Below are 19510 nucleotides of genomic sequence, written 5' to 3' on the forward strand. Positions count from 1 at the left end.
TTTTGGTATCCTTGGTGCCCCTAACCCGTGCATTGTTCAAAGGTCAACTGTATATATACATATATATGTATATACATACATATATATTTATACATGTGTATGTGTATATATAAACTTTAAAGGAAATTAACCAATATATTAATCATGGTCATCTCTAGGCAATACAATTTGAAATTTTGAGTGTGCTTTGTTTTACTTTATGCTTCATATTTCATTGTATATCAACTGTTTTAAATAAACATGACTTACTGATTCTAGAAGAAAGTCATTTAAAATATATTTCTAAGTTGAAAATGTAAACCCTCTGGGTGGGGATAAAGGAAGGTAAGTGAACTTTTGTACAGTAGAGTGGATGGTTTATAAGATCCAGGCCTGAGAAGGGCCTGCCGGTAGGATGCCTTGGAGAGCGCTGGAGCAGAAGTGGGCACCCGCTGAGGGGAGACAAGGCTGCAGGGAGGGGAGCTGGAAGGCACTGAATGTCACCCTCACCTACCTCCCTGCTGAGCACGAGACCGGCTTCTATGACAGCAGGAGCTTTCCTGGCAGACCCTTATCACCTGTGAGGAGTGGCTGTATGCTTTCACATGGAAAGACAAAGAGAAAGGGAGAAACAAGAAGGAACTGCGGCCAAGTCCACAGCGCTTCTTGGTATTTTGGTAGCCGTATTTCTCCCTCCAAGTTCTGTAATAGTGATTAGCTGTTTCCATTCTAATAAATGCCCTAGAGTAGATGAAAAGAAGTCGTTTCTGAAGGGTTGTGGTGTGACTGTAGCTACTGTTATCATGGGAATTCATGGGACTTTAATCAATCTTATTTTGTGATTAGACATATGCCACATACCTATCCCCCACTGTTGTTTTTTAGTTTTTTGTCAAAAATCCCTTTCCCGGACCCTTCGCCGAGGAGTTGCCTTGGGTGGGCTGGGTCCCACTGACAAAGCTGGCTGCTTCTCTCAAGGGCCTCCTCTGGATGACTCTGGCCTCTAGGTTTTGATAACCCCTCCTTTCCCTCATTCCTTTAGACTTATGGGTGGTAACAATGCCAATGCTACTAGCCCCGGGCATTGCACTGTACCCTGGGCTTTGCCATTCCTACTACTTTGTAAACAAATCTTTCTTAAATAAACCCGCCGACAAGTATGCTAATTTCAACATGCCGCCTGTTTTCTGTTGGGACTCTGAGAGATACACCCCTCTCACCCAAAACATCATATCCATCTGTACTGTCCAGTATGGTAGCCACTAGCCACATGTACCCACATGCACTGAGCACTTAAATGTGGCTAGTCCCCACAAAGTAGTGCTGGAACCGTAAAATACACACTGATTTCAAAGACTTGGTATGAAAAGAAAGAACGTAAATGACCTCGATTATATGTCAACTACATGTAAAAATCACACTTTTTGTTATATTAGATATATTATTAAAATCATTCCACCTTTTTCTTTTCACCTTTTAAAAAGCAGCTACCAGAAACTTTAGATGACTGATAAGGCTTATATTTGTGGCTCATATTTTACTTCTAATGTACAGAGAGGCCGTAGATAAAGGATGAGTGGTCCTGAGAACATATCTCATACAGAATATGTATTTCCAATACCCACAGAAAGGAATCACCTATGCTGGAAATGTGAAAGCATAAACACACTATATCCTACCATGTGTGGGAGCTGGAAGGGAGAGCTTGGAGGCGATCATGTACCGGATGAGAACACCGAGGCACGTTGGTAAGCATTCGGTGCCTTCAGAATAACTTTAAAATGGTCTGATTTTTGTTGTTTGTTTTCCTTCTGGAAAGCAGACTGAAATACCTAGAGAAAAACTTTAAAATACACTAAATCTCGAGTTAATATTAAACCTCAACTGGTTTGTCGATATCCAATTTTGGCACACAACGAGGCCTTACAGGCCTGCAGGACTTGTTCATCCTTGTAAAAGCCCATGGCTTTATGGCACCAGAGTCTAAGAGGCTCTTCGCTGGCTGGGAGAATGGGTTGGGACTGGAACTTCATAAACATAATCCACCTCCAGCGCTGTCTTTATCCAGCGGGCACTTGGATCCGCCTTTGGAAGGTTAAAAAGGACTTTTCCTGACTTCCACTTCCATGGCCAAACACAGCTCAGGAGAGGGGAAGTTTGCAAAGTCCCAACACTGGGCAGCAGGAATTCCCCGAGTTTCCTGCAACGCTGACACCGCCTGCTGCGGGCCCGGCCAGCACCCACAGTGGGGCCGGCCAGCACCCACAGTGGGGCCGGCCAGCACCCACACTGGGCCCCGCCAGCACCCACACTGGGCCCCGCCAGCACCCACACTGGGCCCCGAGGGCTGCCTGAGCCACTTACAGGGGGTGGTGCAGCCGCCAGGCTACCGCCCACATTGCGGGGCGTCCTGCCGAGACAAGGAAGCCGAGAAATCAGGAACAAATCGGACTGGAATAAAAACCCCACCTCATGCAGGTCCCACGGGCCACCTCCCCCCATTAAACAGCAAGGCCATTTGTATCCCTTCCTGACCTGCTCTCCCAGGAGCGCAAGGAGAGGATGTGGGGTCAGGGGAGGCCTGAGCGAGAGGAAACCGCCGTTTATGGAAGGACATTTAACTCCTTTACACACACACCATTTTTTAAAAAATTCCATCACCAAAAACTGGGCATAGGGGTTTAGAATGAGGGGTGATATATTTTTTAAAATCTTAATTTCTCCCCTTGATTTATTGGCTTGTTTCCTAAGAGGTTATTCCCTTCTCGGTCCGGGGGAGCTCTTGATCATCCCAAATTAACAGCAGGGCAAACAACCATTAGGAAAACCAACTGCGAAGCACCGCGGGGCAGACGGCGCTCGGCTCGGGCGCCGCGGTAGGTGCGGCGGCGCCCCGCGGAGGAATCCCGTCCGCCCGGGACGCACGGGGCGTGGCTGCAGCGGGTCCCCAACTGCCGCGGACGAAACTTCCAAAGGTCCGCGCCCGGGCCGGGGCCGGGGCGGGACGCGCGGAGGATGTCGCGACCCGGCGGCGGGGAAGAGGCGCGCGGGGACTTGGAGCGGGTCAGGGCTGGGAAGGCTGAGCGCAGTCGGAGGCGCAGGGAACCCCTAACCCGGGGAGTGGCCCGCCGGGTGGAAGTCAGGCCCCCGGGGATCCGGCCGGCTCGAGCTGTCAGTCAGACGGCCCGGGCGGCCGCCGCCCCCAGCTGCGCTCCAAAGGGGCGAGGCCGCGCGCCGCGCGGGGAGGGAAAGCGGAGGGGGAAGGGGCGTCGCCCCGGGCGCCCCCGCCCTCTCCGATGTCATTGGGCCGCAGCTGCAGGGTCCGCGCCACCTTTTCTCCATCCTACCCGGCTCGTCCGGGGGCTGGTCTGGCCCGGGCCGGGCCGTTGACGTCACCGCCAAGTTTGCTGCCCCGGGCGCCCCACGTGTGGCGGCGGCAGCGGCGACGGCCCGGGAGGCGGCGAGGGAGTGCCCGCGAGCTCGGTGGCCGCGGCCGCTGACAGGTCCCTCGCTGCCCGGCCGCGCCGCTCCCAGGTAGGGCGCCCGAGCCGCTTGGAGCCGCCTGGAGCCGCCGGGCGCGCACCGAGCGGGGCGCACTGCTGGGCGCGGGCCTCCCGGCTCGGGCGGCGGGACTCGGCGGGGACCGCGCTCGGGGCAGGGCGGAGAGGGCGCGCCCAGGCGGGCCGGGGGCCGGGGAGCCGGGGCCGCGAGGCTCTGTCGCTCGCCGCTGCCCGGAGCGCATCGAGCTCGGCAGCCCCGGAGCGGCGCGTCCCCCACCCGGACGGAGCGAGGGATGCGAGGGCGCTGAGCGGAGATCTGTGCCGAGCCGGGACCGCTCGGGCCGCGGCTGGGACTCGCCGCCTTCGCCACCGCCGCCGGGACCCCCGCTTCGGCGACCGAGAGCACCGGGGCGCCGAAACCTGCCAGCAGGCTCAGGACTCGGCCAGTCTAAGACGATGGTTTCCTAAGCACCGCACCGCGTCTCCCTTCCCGCCCCCTCGACCTGAGGCAGCGATCCCGCGTGGCGCCGGCTGCCGCCTCCCGCAGGGACGCACGGGCGATGCGGCCTCCGTCCGGCGCGCGGGGCCTCCCGGAGGATGTCGGGGCGCCCGGCGGAGTCCCGGTCTAGCATGGCCCGCCCGCTTCCCGACGCCGCCTCGGGCTAGGATGGCCCCCCCGGGCCCGGCCGGCGCCCACCCCGCCGCGGCCGAGCCGCTGTCCCGCAGCATCTTCCGCAAGTTCCTGCTGATGCTCTGCTCCCTGCTCACGTCCCTCTACGTCTTCTACTGCCTGGCCGAGCGCTGCCAGAGCCTGACGGGCCCCGTCGTGGGGCGGCCGGGCGGCCGCGGGGAGGCGGGGGCCCCGGGGCGCGGCGCCCTGGCCCGAGGCCCCGCGGCGCCGGCGGCGTGGCCCGCGGCGGCGCAGAGCGCGCGCCTCCCGCAGCCGCGGCCGTGGCGGAGGCGCGGGCGGCCCCCCGCGCGCGACGGCGGCCAGGAGGCGGCCTGGGAGGAGGAGACCCCCGGCCTGGCCGGGGCTCCGGGCGGCTCCGGGGCCGGGAGCAGCGTGGCCGAGCCCCCGCCAGGGACTCTGCCGCTGCTGCTGGACGAGGGGAGCAAGCAGCTGCCGCAGGCCATCATCATCGGCGTGAAGAAGGGCGGCACGCGCGCGCTGCTGGAGTTCCTGCGCGTGCACCCCGACGTGCGCGCCGTGGGCGCCGAGCCCCACTTCTTCGACCGCAGCTACGACAAGGGCCTCGCGTGGTACCGGTGAGCGGGCGCGGGCGCGGGCGCGGCGGGCAGGGCGCGCGGGTTTGGGGACCGAGCGGCGGAGGCGGCCGGAGAGCCCAGGCTGACCCCCAGTTCACCTCCGTCCCGTTTTGTGCAGAAGGCAAAGGGTCATCAGGAGTTGTCCTTTACTCGAGAGGCCCCCTCCCCGCGTGCCTTCTTTTTCCAGGAAAGCGGATGGTACCCACTCTCCAGGTGGGTGGGTGCGGAATTTGGGCCTTCATGATGTTTTCTTTAGCCCGTCATGATTTTTTCTTTAGTTCTCAGGATTTCCTTTCCCCCAAAGAATTAGTTTCTTTTTTTTTTTTTTTTTCCTGTTCTGGAGAGGATCCTTGGTGGCTAAAGAAAAAAGAAAACAAAAATCTCTCCTAAGTTAGAACCTGTTCATCAGTTATTAGGTCGACCCCTCACTTTCCTAAGGAAGCTGCTTTCATTTCTTTTTTACCTTCTGGGCGATTCGCTGTGGCTAATGCAGCCTTTGCCACCAGGTACTTCCTCACCTTGACCTCCAGGTCACTGTTCTAGGTGGTAATATAGGAACTTCGTAAAAGTGTCAAGAACCGGAGTCTAGGGAGTTGGGAAATACATGCTGGAGCAAGTGAGCGAGGGGTCACTGTGTTTTAAAGGCTTCCTTGGTCATAACTTTTGTTTGGGGCCAGGAATGAGTTTTGTAAAGTGCTATCTATATTTATAAGGAAGAGTGAGGACCTTTTGTCTCTGGACAGGCAGAAACTTTTCCAAAGCTCTTCAAACAATACTCTTTAGAATTGAGGTAGCCAATTAAAAAAAAGGGAAGAAATATAAGGACACTGGTTACATTGTGAAAAACCCTCCTAGTGCAGTTTAGAAAACAAGCATGGTTTAGATGTTAATCTTAAATTTAGCAGTTTTCTCTGATTCAGCCCAGTTTCAATAATAGAATCAGCCAAACTCTAATAAATCCTAGTGTCACCTGGATTTTATTTGCCAAAAAATATTGGCCTTTTTCTTTACTCTGAAAACAAGCAAAAATCATGTGGCCAGGACTTTCCATTTTATAGTTTTATCTTGTTGTTTAAATGTGCAGTCTCCTTGTCATTTTAACTGAAACAATATTACAAAAGTTACAGCACAATTTAAATATATATCAAAAGCCCACTAAATCAACCACGCATCCCCAAAACAGAAATGGACATGATTTGACAAGTTTATTTACATGAGGGGTCAGAGCACCCTCAGATAGATTTCAGGAGCTGAATTTACAGTAACCCAACTCATGAGAAAACATTTGGTCCTAAAAGTCAAATTCAAACACTAAGCACTTTAAAACAGTAACTTTTCATTTGTTAGAAAGAAAAACAAACAACCTTTCCTTAATATAGAATATATATCATTTAAAATCATCAGTCTCTTAAAAAATCCCCTTGTGTTTCTGTCATTTATGTTGTATCCTCTGGGAAGTTCTTATAAAAATGACCTGTTGAATCTGAAAACAACAGGTCCTTCTTTTTAGCACAAAGGCAGCTCTGTTTTTTCCATCAAGGACACAAAAAAGAAGTGATTAAAGACCCCTAAAACTCTTATCTATAGCAGTTTGCATTGAATTCGGCCTCGTACAGTGTATAAGTGAACACATTTCAAGCCGACTGCCCCGAATATCTAAGACAATGTTTGGCTCTGAGGTGCTATTATATATGGTGAGATATTTAGTACTAAAACCCTTTATTTAAATTTTACCATTTAGCCTTTATTTCCACAATGTAGAATTGTTTCTTCTCATTCCAGAAAGGAGTGTGTGAGGGCTCAGAATATCTAGAGACCTGGGTCTTGTTTTTCATGGAACTTTCTGAGCTTGTGTGAGAGAAGGCAGGCTTCAGGGTAACTAGAAACACAAGTATTGGGGGGGGCAGAGAAGGGGGACATTTAGAACGTTCTCTATTTGGAAACTGGATGCATGCTGTAAAGTAAACCTTTCCTTGGATTGTTTACTCCAGCAGAGGAGTTCTATAAAGCAATTTATGGTGGTTACAAAAATAACTGCACAGTAGACTTCATGGTTTGGTGAATTTAATTTTCTAAGTGTTAGAGCAATGTCTTTGTTTTACCACTTGCAATGGTTTTTTATTGGGTGCATAAATTTAAGTTTAACTCAATTACATAGAAAACTCTTATTAAAAAAAAAAAATCCAAGCTATGGAGCCTGGATTATGTGATTATTTAATGAAATTTCGCTGCAGTTCTCTTTCATTTGGCCCTTAAGTTGGGGTTTGATGTTTGTGAGAAAGATTGAAGACTTAACCTTGAAAAAAAATCTCCCACACAGAATGCCACTTAACTAGATTAAGTGCATTTTCATTTTTGTTTGTTTGTTTATTGATTTCTAGAGAGAGGGGAAGGAAAAGACAGGAAAGGAGAGAGAAACATCAATTTGTTGTTCCACGTATTTATGCAGTCATTGGTCCATGCTTGCATGTGCTCCGCAACCCATCTACTCTCTCACCAACTGAGCTACCTGGCCAGGGCCTTCCAGCTGCTTATTTAGCCAGTATTTTAGAAAAAGGGATTCAGTTAGACTCTCTTGAGTTAGCCCAAAATTTGTGATATGGGACTTCTATTCCACACTGACGACCACACGCCAGTGCGCACACACGAACAGAAAGAAAACCGCAGCATTTGCACCCTGACTTGAATTATGGAAGAGAAAAATCTTTATAATAACCTTTAGGTACTCGTGACGTGGGGAATCGCGCATAAATGTCTAGCCTTGTTTTTCCACCCAGTGAAGTCTCGTGGTGGGTCATAATGGTTTGTTATGGCAGTGCCCCCTACTGTCCCGACAAAGGGAGAAATGCGTAGCTGTTAGAAAGCTGGAGAAAATCCCTTGGAGAATGAGTTTGAGAGTTAGAAACGCATCGTTGGGATGTTTCAATAGCTTTATCACACCGGGGCAAGAAAATAAAGTACTTTATAAACTGCATCCCAAGAATAGTGTAATCAACTCTTTCTTTGAACAAATTTGTAGGAAAGGCAATGAAAATTAATTTATTCAAAATCTTTATAAAGGACATTTTTCTAATTAATTAAAAATGTCCTAACATCACTCTAAAATAAATGAAACAAAAGCAAAATTTAATATACCAGGAAATTTGTGAATGATAATTTAGGATGCTTCAGTGTAGTTTTCTGGATATGAAACTCCATCCTGATGGGGTTTAAAATAGCAGACATAATAGCAGTACAACAAATGTCAGTGGCTTGCATGTCATGGGAAAGCAATCCTTTGCAATGAACAGTCTCCATTTTCATTGTATGTGTGGTAGGTTCATAGAGGAAAGCAGGGAATGGCTTCATTGGCTTCTAAACATGCAGATCTTTTTTGGAAGTCAAGACCAAATGCCTCTACTCTCTGTAGTTCAAGAGCAGGTGAGCTTAGTGTTCACTAAGAAGGCTTTTCTCTCTGCCCGTGTATATCTGTTCTAATGAGAAGGTGTGCTTTTTTCCTCCTAAGACAAGACATACCTATTTATGAAGTATTTAAAGATACGTGTGTATATATACACATGTTTATATATATATATAGGCATATAAATGTTTGGTTTCTATAGCATTTTAGTCTATATTTTTGGACAAGATAGTAAGTATTTATTATCCAATCTTTTATACTAGCACATCTATTTCCTAGGTTTTGATCTGTTTTCTTTAGTGAGACTGGACAGTTTCAGCCGAGATCAGTATCACTTAAATTGTTTTACTCTGCAGCATTCAGGAAGATCAAAGATTGCTTAGCTTGGTATTTAGGAGCCAGTTCTCCCCAGACTTCATCAAAATCAGAGGTCTTCTGGGCTCTAACGATCATTGCCATGTTTTTCAAGTCCACCGGAGAGGCGAGCTGAGCAGAGGAACTTTTGGTTCCTATCAGGAGAAATCAGCGTCTCGGAGCAGCTGGGAGCAGCTGCAGAGAACCTCCATGAGCAGTTTCCCACCCTCCTGAGCCACAGGCCCTTCTGCACGAAGGGTTGGAAATGAAATTTGAGCCAAGGGAGCTGCAGAGTCTGGCCACCCATGCTAGGTCATGTGGACTGAAGTCCCAAGAGGTCTCTCTGTCCTTAGGGCCCAGTTAAGAACATAGGGAAGGGACAAAGGGGAGAAAGGAAGCAGGAAGAAGTTGCTTTAGCCCCTGGCTCTAGGGCACGTGTCTACCGGGAAGAAGGTACAATTTCTCTCATACATGTAGTTCCCGGGAGCTCTCGGTGATGGGCATTCTCTGCCCACTGAGAGGCGGCAGGCAGGCCCATAGAGAAGCCACAGTGCTGCCATTCCATTTGCTGAATGTCTGCTCTGGGCCCCTCATCCCAGCAGACAAGTCAGATAGCCCAGTTCCTGTGTGTCTGTGGATCGCACAGCACGCACACTTGCACACAAGACCAGACACCTGGTAGGAGGGGCAAGTGATGGAACTGATAACAGGAAAGTTAGTGTGTGGTTAGGGAACTTCTGAATAATATCAGACACCCAGGGCATGCAACAGGCTTTGGGACGCCTGAGTCCAGGCATTAAAAACAATAACAAAAAAAGTCATGTGCAGCCAGGCCCTGGAATACCTCATGCGAGCGACTGTTCATAACAATGAGTTGTACAATGCGCTGATATATTTTATGTCAAATGCATAACCATCTATGAGTGAAAATCCTCCACAATATTAAAATCTTCTTCTTCCCTTTAAAAAGAAAGCACTGGCCAAAATATTTGTCTCATATAAATGTGTTGGTTGGCTAGGAAAGGTAAGTGTCAAATGCGTATTTTGGAGGGGTCATGGGAATGCAGTGAGCCTGTGCAGTTAATGACAACACTGCTGACCTTCCACAGACCAGACACTCACATCCTGAGGAGAGTCACAGAGCAAACAGACCTGCCTGATAGAGACAGCAAAGGGCCTCGTATCTCTAAGGGGTGCATTTGGACAATCGCAAATTGCAGCTCCCATCTGTGGAATTGCTGGGCCAAGTTGGGAATTTTATACACTTAGCACCTTCCCTTAGAGGAACATCTTCCTCCACCAAGCGAGAGTAACCTGGCTGCTAAAAAGTGTCTTTTGGTATGTTTCCCAATGATATTAGACAGACTTCAAGATTTTAGAAATTAGTTTCTGAAGTGATGAGCTACAATTGTGAAATCGAGGTTTCTTATTAAATATATTTCTTTAATATGTAATAAGAGGAAATTATACCTAAGTAATATTTTCGCTCCCTAGGCTTTGCATTTATGAAACTGTCTTTTTAAAAAATGCTTGCCAGCACTTTAAATTTGATACAGTTTAAAAATCTCTTCAGGGGATATTGCTATAGTTAATAAATAAACTCATGTGAAATCAGAACTTAGAAAATGAGGAAAAGCCGAGTTCAGTGAATTGAAGCATCTTCCCAACCGGTGGCCTCCAGCGATCGTGCCTTCTGGCTCTTTGCCCTGTTCTGGTGGTTGTGGCTCTCGGGCCTCCACTGTGAACATTCGTCCTATGAACAAGTCAGGAAGGTATTTCAGAAGCTCAGATTTGGCTTGTTTCAGAAGTTGTCAGATGACAGTAAACATAAAAAGAAAAGGGAAAGTGTTTATTAAGAATGAAGTTTAGTACTTGACATTAGGCTCTGGTATTCGTGAAGAGATATTTTTTAAAAACCTGGTCGCTGACTCTTGAGAGTAGCTTACTTTGACCGTGACCTGTAGCGCCACCTAGTGGGAAAGAGAGTCAGCAAGGAACCAGGAGGGCTGAACTTTGAAAACATCATCATCAGAATCTGTGCTCAGTCTCAACTGAAAAACAGGCGGGGGTGGGGTTAGGTAGCACTTTCCGCGAGTTAGATCTGCGCAGTGTGACTGAGCTGCTCTTTGACTCTCTGCCTGAGCTCACTTCTTTTAGGTAGGGGGTTTATTCTTTGGAGAGGAATAAAAGAGACTTGCCTTCACAATAAATCTGAAAAACAAGATATAAGTGATTAGGAGATTTATATTAGAAATGCACATGACTGAAAGGAATGCCATATGCCCCAGATTAGTTTTGCGAGTGTGTTTGCCTCTGTTTCTGAACGCCGGCTTCAAATGAAAATACTTCCAGATGATTTTATTTCAACATGCAGCCTTGTTTCTCCCGTGTTATACAGGCTTTGGAGGAGGGTCCATGGTTCTTAACAGGCAGCTTGTGGAAGTCTGTTTAACCCTTAGTGTGCCTGAGATACACTGCTGAGGACCCTGCCCACGTGGGACAGTTTTATAGGAAGGTGCTAGTCCAGAGGGAGGGACCTTCCGGGCACTGCAGCCCAGTGCCCAGGGAGGGCAGGGTGGAGGGGGGGAGTCAGGATAAAAGTAACTCAGGAGGAAAGGGGAAAATAGGAATGTTACGGTGGGAAACCCGGCAGACACCGCCCTAACCAAGTGGTAAGGTTAACTTGATTTTGCCTTATCAGGCAGAGATGCCCTCATGGTGGGAAATTCCCCTCCCCCAAATCCATAACCTTACTCTAATCATGAGAAAAAGTTTGACCCACCCAAATGGGGGGGGGGCATCTACAAAATCCCTGACCAGTATTCTTGAAAAATGTCAAGATGATGTAAGACTGATAAACTGTCCCAGATGGGAGGAGACAAACGAGACTGATCGCTAATGAGTCGATAAAGTGGGGTACCCTTGATTGGATCCTGGAACAGAAAAAGGCCGTTCATGGAGAAACGGGGGAATGTGCATGATGTCTATGTGGTCTAGTTAATAGTATTATAACCGAGGTCAGTTCCTTGGTTTTGTTCGTTGCACTGGGGTTGTGTTGAATAATAACCTTAGGAGAATTCTCTCTACTATTTTTGTTATGAGTTTAATATCTAAAATTATTCTCAAACAAGGAAAAACAGCTACATGAACAAAGATGGCAGGGCTGCGGGCCCGTGCTGACGCGCCCGGCTGCGCAGCTCCCTCGTTGCCTGCTCCTCTCCTCGCTGAGGCCGGCGCAGGCCTGCCAGCCTCCCCTCCACTGCCAGCACCTGTTGCTTCCAGACACGCTGAGCTTCCCCTCAGCTGATTTCATAATAAAATTGGCTTGTGGCTCCCCTCCTGTTCCCTTGTCCCTGAAACAAGCAGACATAGTTTTGTTTTTCTTTCTTTCTTTCTCTGGCAGATGTAAAGCGAACAAGATATAAAAAGTTGCCCACCCCTGACCGAATCCCTCTGGTGCTGGAGAGCAGAAACTTTGATGTAGGTGACAAGTTTCCGAGAACACGAAAAACCAAAGTTGAGGTCAGAGGGAAATCAGATGTGGGCGTCTGGCTTTTTTGTTACGAACATAGGAGGAGCAGTTGTCAGGGGTGGAGATCTGTTCGTGACGGTGGACACTCCTTCTGGCTAAGGTGACAACACGGTCTGGATTTTCTGGGCCAGCTCAGATACTCTAGCTGCTTACTTAACCTTGAGCTTTCACCTTTGCTTTAGACATGATTAGGAGGCCACTGGAGGAGCAGACAGATTCGGAGTGATCCCGGGGGAAAGGATTAGGGGAAGACAGAAACCCTGACCTCCGGGCACAGGAGGACTGGGACCCGGGCATCCTGGCAGCTCTTCCTGCTGCACCTGCCAGGCCAGGAGGCCAGTCTCATGGGCGCAAAGTTCCTGTCTAGGTGGCACGTGGGCATTCTCTGCTTCTGTTTTTAAACACACAGTTGTGCAGCTGAGAGTCTGTTCAACAGAGTAATGAAAATCTGACTGGAAGCACTCCCTTTGATATTTTTAACAACTGTAAAAATAGTTTTATCCACATTACGTTTTTACTCAAGCAAAACAAAACAGCACAAAAGCTACACCTAAGATCAAAGAATTTAACAGTGTTTTCTGCTAATGGTCGATTCACTCGTCTTTATTGGATCTGTTTTATGAGCCGGTTTCCTGCAAAAGACAGGCTGCTTATGCTTATGCAGATAAAATGAATTTCTGTGATTTAATGCCCTCCCCAACCTGTTGTTTGGTATTTTTCTGTCTCAGTTGGCATACACTTTTCTTCATGCACTTTGAACCGTTTTTTAAATAACGAAGTATTTGAACCCTGCAATGTACATTTGATTAAAAAAATCTCTCATTTTGGTCTCGGTTCCATTCATTTCCACTGTCTTGTGTTATTTTGCTCTTTCTACTGACTTCAGGCTTAGTGGTTCCTTCTTTTTCTGGTTCCTTAAGGGGTAAAGCCGGGTCGTGTGAGACCTTTCTTTCCTCTTGACCAAGCACTTACCGCTGTGAACCGCCCTTGGCGAGCTGCTTTGCTGCTGCCATGGGTTGTTTCCCTGTTCAGTTGTCTCCAGATATTTTTTTCGAGATTTCTTCTCTGACTTGTCCAGGAGCGGATTGTTCGATCTCTATACACGTGTGAATTTTCCAGTCTTCTCCTTGTTACTGATTTCTGGTTTCGTCCCGTTGTGTTCGGAGAAGATGCATGATATGATTTCAGTCTTCCCAGATTTGTTAAGACTTGTTTTGTGGCCCTGCCTGGCTCTCTCCTGGAAACTGTCTCGTGTGCTCCCGGGAGGAACGTGCGTCCTGCTGCCGATGGCCGGACTGTTCCGTGTGTGTCTGTTAGAACCATCTGGTCTAAAGTGCAGTTCGAGCCCGTGTTTCCGTATTGATTTTCTCTCTGGATGATTCATCCATCATTTTAGACGTGCCGTAATGGCTCCATTTGCTGAGCCCTCGCTGCGTGCTGCGTGCTGCTGTATGTAGCCTGGATGCTAGCTCAGGGGACGGAGGCTCAGCTAGGCGAGGTGGCTTGCCCAGGGTCATAGAGCCAAAGGAACAGAACGGGAGCCGGGCCCCGGGCCGGGCCCGCCCACCCCTGCGATGTTCTGCGTGCGCTCAGACCGTCGCCCGCGAGGCTTCCCGCCTGCACAGCAGACCGTCGTGGCTCAGCGGGGGCAGGGATCGAAAGGCTGGTCCATGTGACAGTGACTTGAACCTGTTTGGTTCTGGGTCCTGAACCGTCAGTTAAAAAACAAGGCAACGTATCAACATATGGTTGAAAAGTAAATTTTTTAAAGTAGTTGCTAGACATCCTTGTGAGCTCATTGGCTATATAGAATAATCAAAGCCACCTCTGTTATTTGTGTAATTCTTTTTTTAAAGAAGTTAATCTGATCACAGAAGTCATCCTCCTAAGTATATCAGAAACCCTGGGCCATTCAATTGATTTTTTCCCCTCATCCATTAAAATATAACGATAACCATGACAAAATTCAACTAGTAATTGGTCCAAATGAGCAGGCTTCTTCCTTCTAAACAGCCGTAGAGGGGAGCCGGAGTATTATCAGAAATATAATCAGACGGTTGCTTGCTGCTCCTGGGATTGGGGCAAGGTGAGTTGGTGGCTATGCCCCTTTGCTGCTATCTTCAGCTACCCCTGCTCCCTGTTGGCTCTAGGAATCCCCGACGAGCCCCCCGAATGTGGCTGTCATTGCCAAAGTCCATCTTTCTCACTCTTTTCTGTATTCCCGTTTTTCATTGACACTTTTTTTTTTATTCTGTAGATGTATTAATACTGCCGGTGAGGGCATGGCCCATTTGTCACCTCCAAACACCATTCTGTCAATCTTCATTATTGTCATTAATAACTTTCATCTCATTGATTTCTTGCCAGCTGGTCATTAGTAGTGCCCTTTACTATAGTGATCAGGTCATTGCCACACCGGACGTGGCTCTAGTCAGAATCGTAAGCTGTCAAGGATGTTGGAATTAAAAGCCACCTTAAGGAGTGTCTTCTGCATGTAAAGAAACTGAGGTGCTTCCCCAGGGTTAAGTCAAAAGACATGAGCTCAAGGCTTCTGATTGCCAAGGTACAGTCCTGGAGAATACAACTGGAAAACAGTCGCATGCTCTGAATTACATACATTTAACTTTGGAGGATTTGCACCAAAGACAAAAAAATATTACAGAGAATGGAGCAAGTTACAGCATTATTTTTCCCCTCCCAGACCTGGAGAATGAAAGCACTGACTTGAATTGAGTCGGTGATGCTTATAGACTTGAGAGCCCCGCTAGCATGACTGGCCTATGGATCCTCGTAAGTAATTTGTGTTTTATGCTTGTTGCCTGCTTGTAAAAGATTAGTGGGAGAAACCCGAGTACAGGCAGGAAAAGTTTGCTTTTTCTCTCTGGAGTGTTCAGGGTAGGAAGTAATCAATCAAATTATGGGAATAAAATTCCTTTTTCCGTTTTCAGAGTTCTTACTTGGATTAGCCTCTCCTTTCAATAGCAAATATCAAAGTTGCCAGGCTGGTTTGAAAGACAAAGTCAGAAATGATGTGTTTGTTACGGTCATAAATCTTGGCAGAGTCTCATTAAGTGCAGGTATTTAAAAAGGGAACTGGATTAAGCAGCAGCTAAAGTTCCATTCCCAGAGCTCCCTCTCACCTCTCTTGACTGAAGCCGAGCTTGTGCCCACTCGCCGCTTTGAGAAGCCTGAGGCAGCAAAGCTGCAGCGTGCAGTGGTTTCATTTCACAAACAAAGCTTTCAAGTAAACAAAAACAGGCATCTCTTTCTCTTTTTTTTTTTTTTTAATTTCCTGGTGGACTCTAATGATTTTTGTAGTTTCTTTCATCAAATATTGTGGGTATGATTTTTTTTTTTAAAGAAATAAAGGCCACTTGTTTTACTTTCTAATGAGACCTTACCCTGTCTTCTTGGGGTAGGAGGACCTGGGACTATAACAGTATCTGTTAAAAAGGCTTTCCCCAAAGCCAGAGGGTCTCCTAGAATGCCCTGTGAGGGTTTAATGATGGAAAGAGAACAAATTGGATCTGTTTTATATTTATATGGGGGGGAAGTCCTGGGGAGTTAATGCTTGTGATAAAAATTCTTGGGATTTTCAGGTGCACTTTTCCTGTAGCGAAAGATGGCAGGTTGGAAGCAAACATTGGATTAAGTACTTCTCAGCTCCAGCTGGTGGGTACCAAGTGAGAAAGTGGACTCATTATTGCAGCGCCCTCTGATTTTGTGAAATAATCTTTGAACACTGATTTTGAAAAAAACATATTGGGAAATAATTAATATATTAAAAACCAAAGCCAAATCTAAAACAAAACAAAATTCTGCATTGATAAAGCAGATCATTCTTATCGGGGGGTAAACAGATTCTAGTTTATAACCTATGGCTTATGGTGACACCCAGAGCTGGACCATAAAAAGCTGGTGAGCCGAGAGTTTTCCTACTGTGAGTCACAGGACATTAATGTATAATAAAATCAAATTATTTAATGGAAGGGGATACAGTAGGATAAAATAGGAGAGTGAATCTCAGGTAGCTGGCAAGGCAAATATTATCTCGACAGACATGGTTCAGTTATTTGTGTGTGTGTGTGTGCGCGCGCATGCACAGAAAGGGTTGGATATAAAATGTATTTGTTATAGTGGATCTCAGTAGAAAAACACAGGCTGGTGTGAACAGAAGTCCTGTGTGAAAGACTGAAATGAACATGCTTCAGGGTCCCCCAGAAACATTCTGTGCTGTGGATTCTAAAACCTGTATCTCCAGGGCCTGGGACTGTACGTAACAGATTCACTATTTGTTTAATGAAAAAAATTTAAAAATGACCTTTAAGGCAGAGGTCAGCATTTTTTTCCTGGAAAGGGCCAGGTAGCAAATATTTTAGGCTTTGTGGGCCATGTGGTCTTCATCACAATTATTCACCCCTGCTTTTCTAGCAGGAAAGCAGCTTTAGACAATATGTAAGTGAATGGGTGTGGCCATGTTCCAATAAAACTTTATTTACCAACACAGGCCTTAGGCTCACGGGTCATAGTGTGCAGACTTCTTGGGTAGGCTTAAGGCGATCTTTCCCCTACTTACCTTGCTACTCCCATGAGTATCCACTACCCACGTTCATGGGAGGTGTTGTGACTGCATGTTGGAGGCGAGCAGAGCAACCTCCCACTTGGAGCTGCAACTCAGAAATGACAGAGTTCTTGCAGCCGTGTGAGGAGGGGACAGTCCCTCTGGACTGCCCGCAGCAACCTGGGGCAGTTTTCTGAAAGACGGGGAGTTGTTCGGGCCATGGCATCTTATGTAAAAGTGACTTTATGTTCCAATACAAATATTCTGTTTTGGAAATGACATCACATAAACACAAATCAAAGCAGTCTTTGGTCATTTTTTTAAAAAACTTATTGACTCACTGATATTTCCTTGGCTTTGTACTTTAGTACATGCTTAATTCGTAGATCTTCCCCATTTCCCCTTTTGTCTCTTGGGTGCCTGGGCACTCTGCGGAGCATTTGGAGGGAGTAACGGACTCAGTCATCTGACCCTTGTTCTGAGAAACTGTCCCGCCACGTGGCTTCCTTCAACAGTCTGCGGAGCATTTGGAGGGAGTAACGGACACAGTCATCTGACTCTTGTTCTGAGAAACTGTCCCACCACGTGGCTTCCTTCAGCAATCTGCCTCAGCAGGAGAGGAGCGAGACATCAGGTTGGGATTAGAGCACGAGGAAAGATCACTGAGGATTGTAAATGGCATGTTAGGGAGTTTGGACTTTATTCTGGATCAGCATTGTCTGATAGAAATGTAATGGGAGCCACGTATTTCATTTAAAATTTTCTAGTAGCCACCTTAAAAAAGTAAGAATGAAGAGGTGAAATTCATTTTAATGATATTTTTACTTAAGCCAACATGTCTGAAATATTAAAATTTCAACATGTAATAAAAAAATAAAACATTATCAATGAGATATTTTGCATTTTCATACACAATATCACAAGTCTAGCATGTATTTTATGCGTGCAGCATGTCCCAGTTCTGACTAGCCACATTTCACGGGTTTTCTAGCCCCCCAAGGACAGTGGCTACCGTCCTGGGCTTTCAGTAGAGGATTCCTCAGATCTCTGGTTCTGCTGTGGGAGCCAAATCCTAGGAGACAGCTGAAGGGCGGAGGATACTGGGCAGGGTGGCTGTTGAGGAACCGAAAGAAAAGACTTCGGAGGTTGAACTAGGCCAGTGCGGAGGCATGGGGTGTGGTGGGAAGATTTGCCAGACGTTTTGGTAAAAGGAATTGTAAAGCTCTTGTGTAATGCTAGCAATGGAGAAGGGGGAGAAAAGGGAATATTTCTCGCTCAGGTGTGTGCATTAGTAACTGTGACTATGATAGAGAACAGAGAAGGAAATAACATGTATCAGAGAACAAACAGCTTTATTTTAGACCCTGGAATGGAAAGGGCCTCAGGGGAAGCTGTGGTACCAATGGGATCGGGGTGGGACCCATGAAAGGGCATGGTGGTTGTGCCAGCCGTGACCACAGCCGAGGTGCGAAAGTGCAGCAGGACACAGGGAGAGCGTGGAAAGAGAGCAGGTTCAGGGAAACATGCTTATATTCACCCCCAAAGGGAGACCGTTCCTGTAAGTTATGCTAAGGGCAGAAGTGTTCAGCGGGAACTGTACTGACGTCTATAATTTACTTGATCACCAGCAAACCAGCATTGCAGGAAATGTTAAAGGGACTGCTGTAATAAGACGTTGAAATAGAGAGAAGGAGAAACATAGGCATAAAGAAATAAAGTGGCAATAAATAAGTACCTGTCAATAATAACCTTAAATGTAAATGCATTAAATGCTCCAATCAAAGGACATAGGGTGGCTGAATGGGTGGGAAAACATGACCCAGATATATGCTGTCTACAAGAGACCCCCTCAGAACAAAAGACCCACACAGCATGAAAGTGAAGGGATGGAAAGAAATGTCCCATGCAAATGGAAACAAAAAAAAGCTGGGGTAACAGTACTCATATCTGACAAAAGAGACTTCAAAATGAAGGCCATAGCAAGAGACAAGAAAGGAATTAATTCAACAAGAGGATATAGCCCTGGGAAACATATATGCACCCAGTAGAGGAGCACCTAAAGATACATGAAAAACTTCTGGAGGGCTTAAAGGGGGAGAGCAGCAGCAATACAGTCACAGCAGGGCACTTTAACACCCCACGGACTTCACTGGGTAGATCTTCCGGACAAAAAATCAGCAACGAAACAGTGACTCTAAATGACACGCTAGATCCGATGGGTTTAATTGACATTTCGCCCCAAAGCTGCAGAACAGGCATTCTCTTCACATGCACATGGGCCATTCTCAAAGACAGACCACATGTTAGGACACAAAACAAGTCTCTACAAGTTCAGGAAGATTAAATCATATCAAGCATCTTCTCGGACATTAACACCATGGAATACTATGCAGCTGTAAAAACTAAGGGTCCCCTACCCTTTGAGACAGCATGGCGGGACCTGGAGAGTATTATGCTAAGGGAAATAAGCCAGGCAGAGAAAGACAAATACCACATGATCTCACTCATATGTGGAATCTAATGAAGAAAATAAACCAAGGAACAAAATAGATCCAGAGACAGAGAAGCCTGGAACGGACTGAGGGATCTCAGAGCGAAGGCGGGGGTGGGGGTGGGGGGGGTGGGGAGAGAGTAATCAAAGAATTTATATGCATATGTGCATAGCCCATGGACACAGACAATAGTGTGGTGAAGGCCTGGGGGGTTGCAGGGTGGAGGGAATCAGTGGGGGAAAGGGGGCCATTTGTAATACTTTCAACAGTAAAGACAAAACATAAAACAAAATAAGAAAGTGCATTAAAAGTGTTAAGACGAACTGATGGATGAGTTGATGGAAGGGTAGACATATGATAATAAAAACAGAAAATAATATATTTGGAGTTTAGCTGGTGGGTATATGATGTTACTTGTACAAGTTT

At 47.1% G+C, this 19510-nt stretch overlaps 1 protein-coding gene across 1 annotated transcript in view; it reads left to right on the forward strand.

Annotated features, from left to right (window-relative positions):
- Positions 1-4146: 4146 nt before the first annotated feature.
- Positions 4147-19510, forward strand: part of HS3ST3A1 (heparan sulfate-glucosamine 3-sulfotransferase 3A1) — an 85034-nt gene continuing 69670 nt past the window's right edge. The window contains exon 1 of the mRNA XM_087825838.1: positions 4147-4745. Within this exon, the coding sequence (XP_087681964.1) occupies positions 4147-4745 (599 nt within the window). The remainder of the gene's footprint in view (positions 4746-19510) is intronic.

Source organism: Miniopterus natalensis, chromosome 17, assembly GCF_054644295.1.
Source record: "Miniopterus natalensis isolate mMinNat1 chromosome 17, mMinNat1.hap1, whole genome shotgun sequence".
NCBI lineage: Eukaryota > Metazoa > Chordata > Mammalia > Chiroptera > Miniopteridae > Miniopterus > Miniopterus natalensis.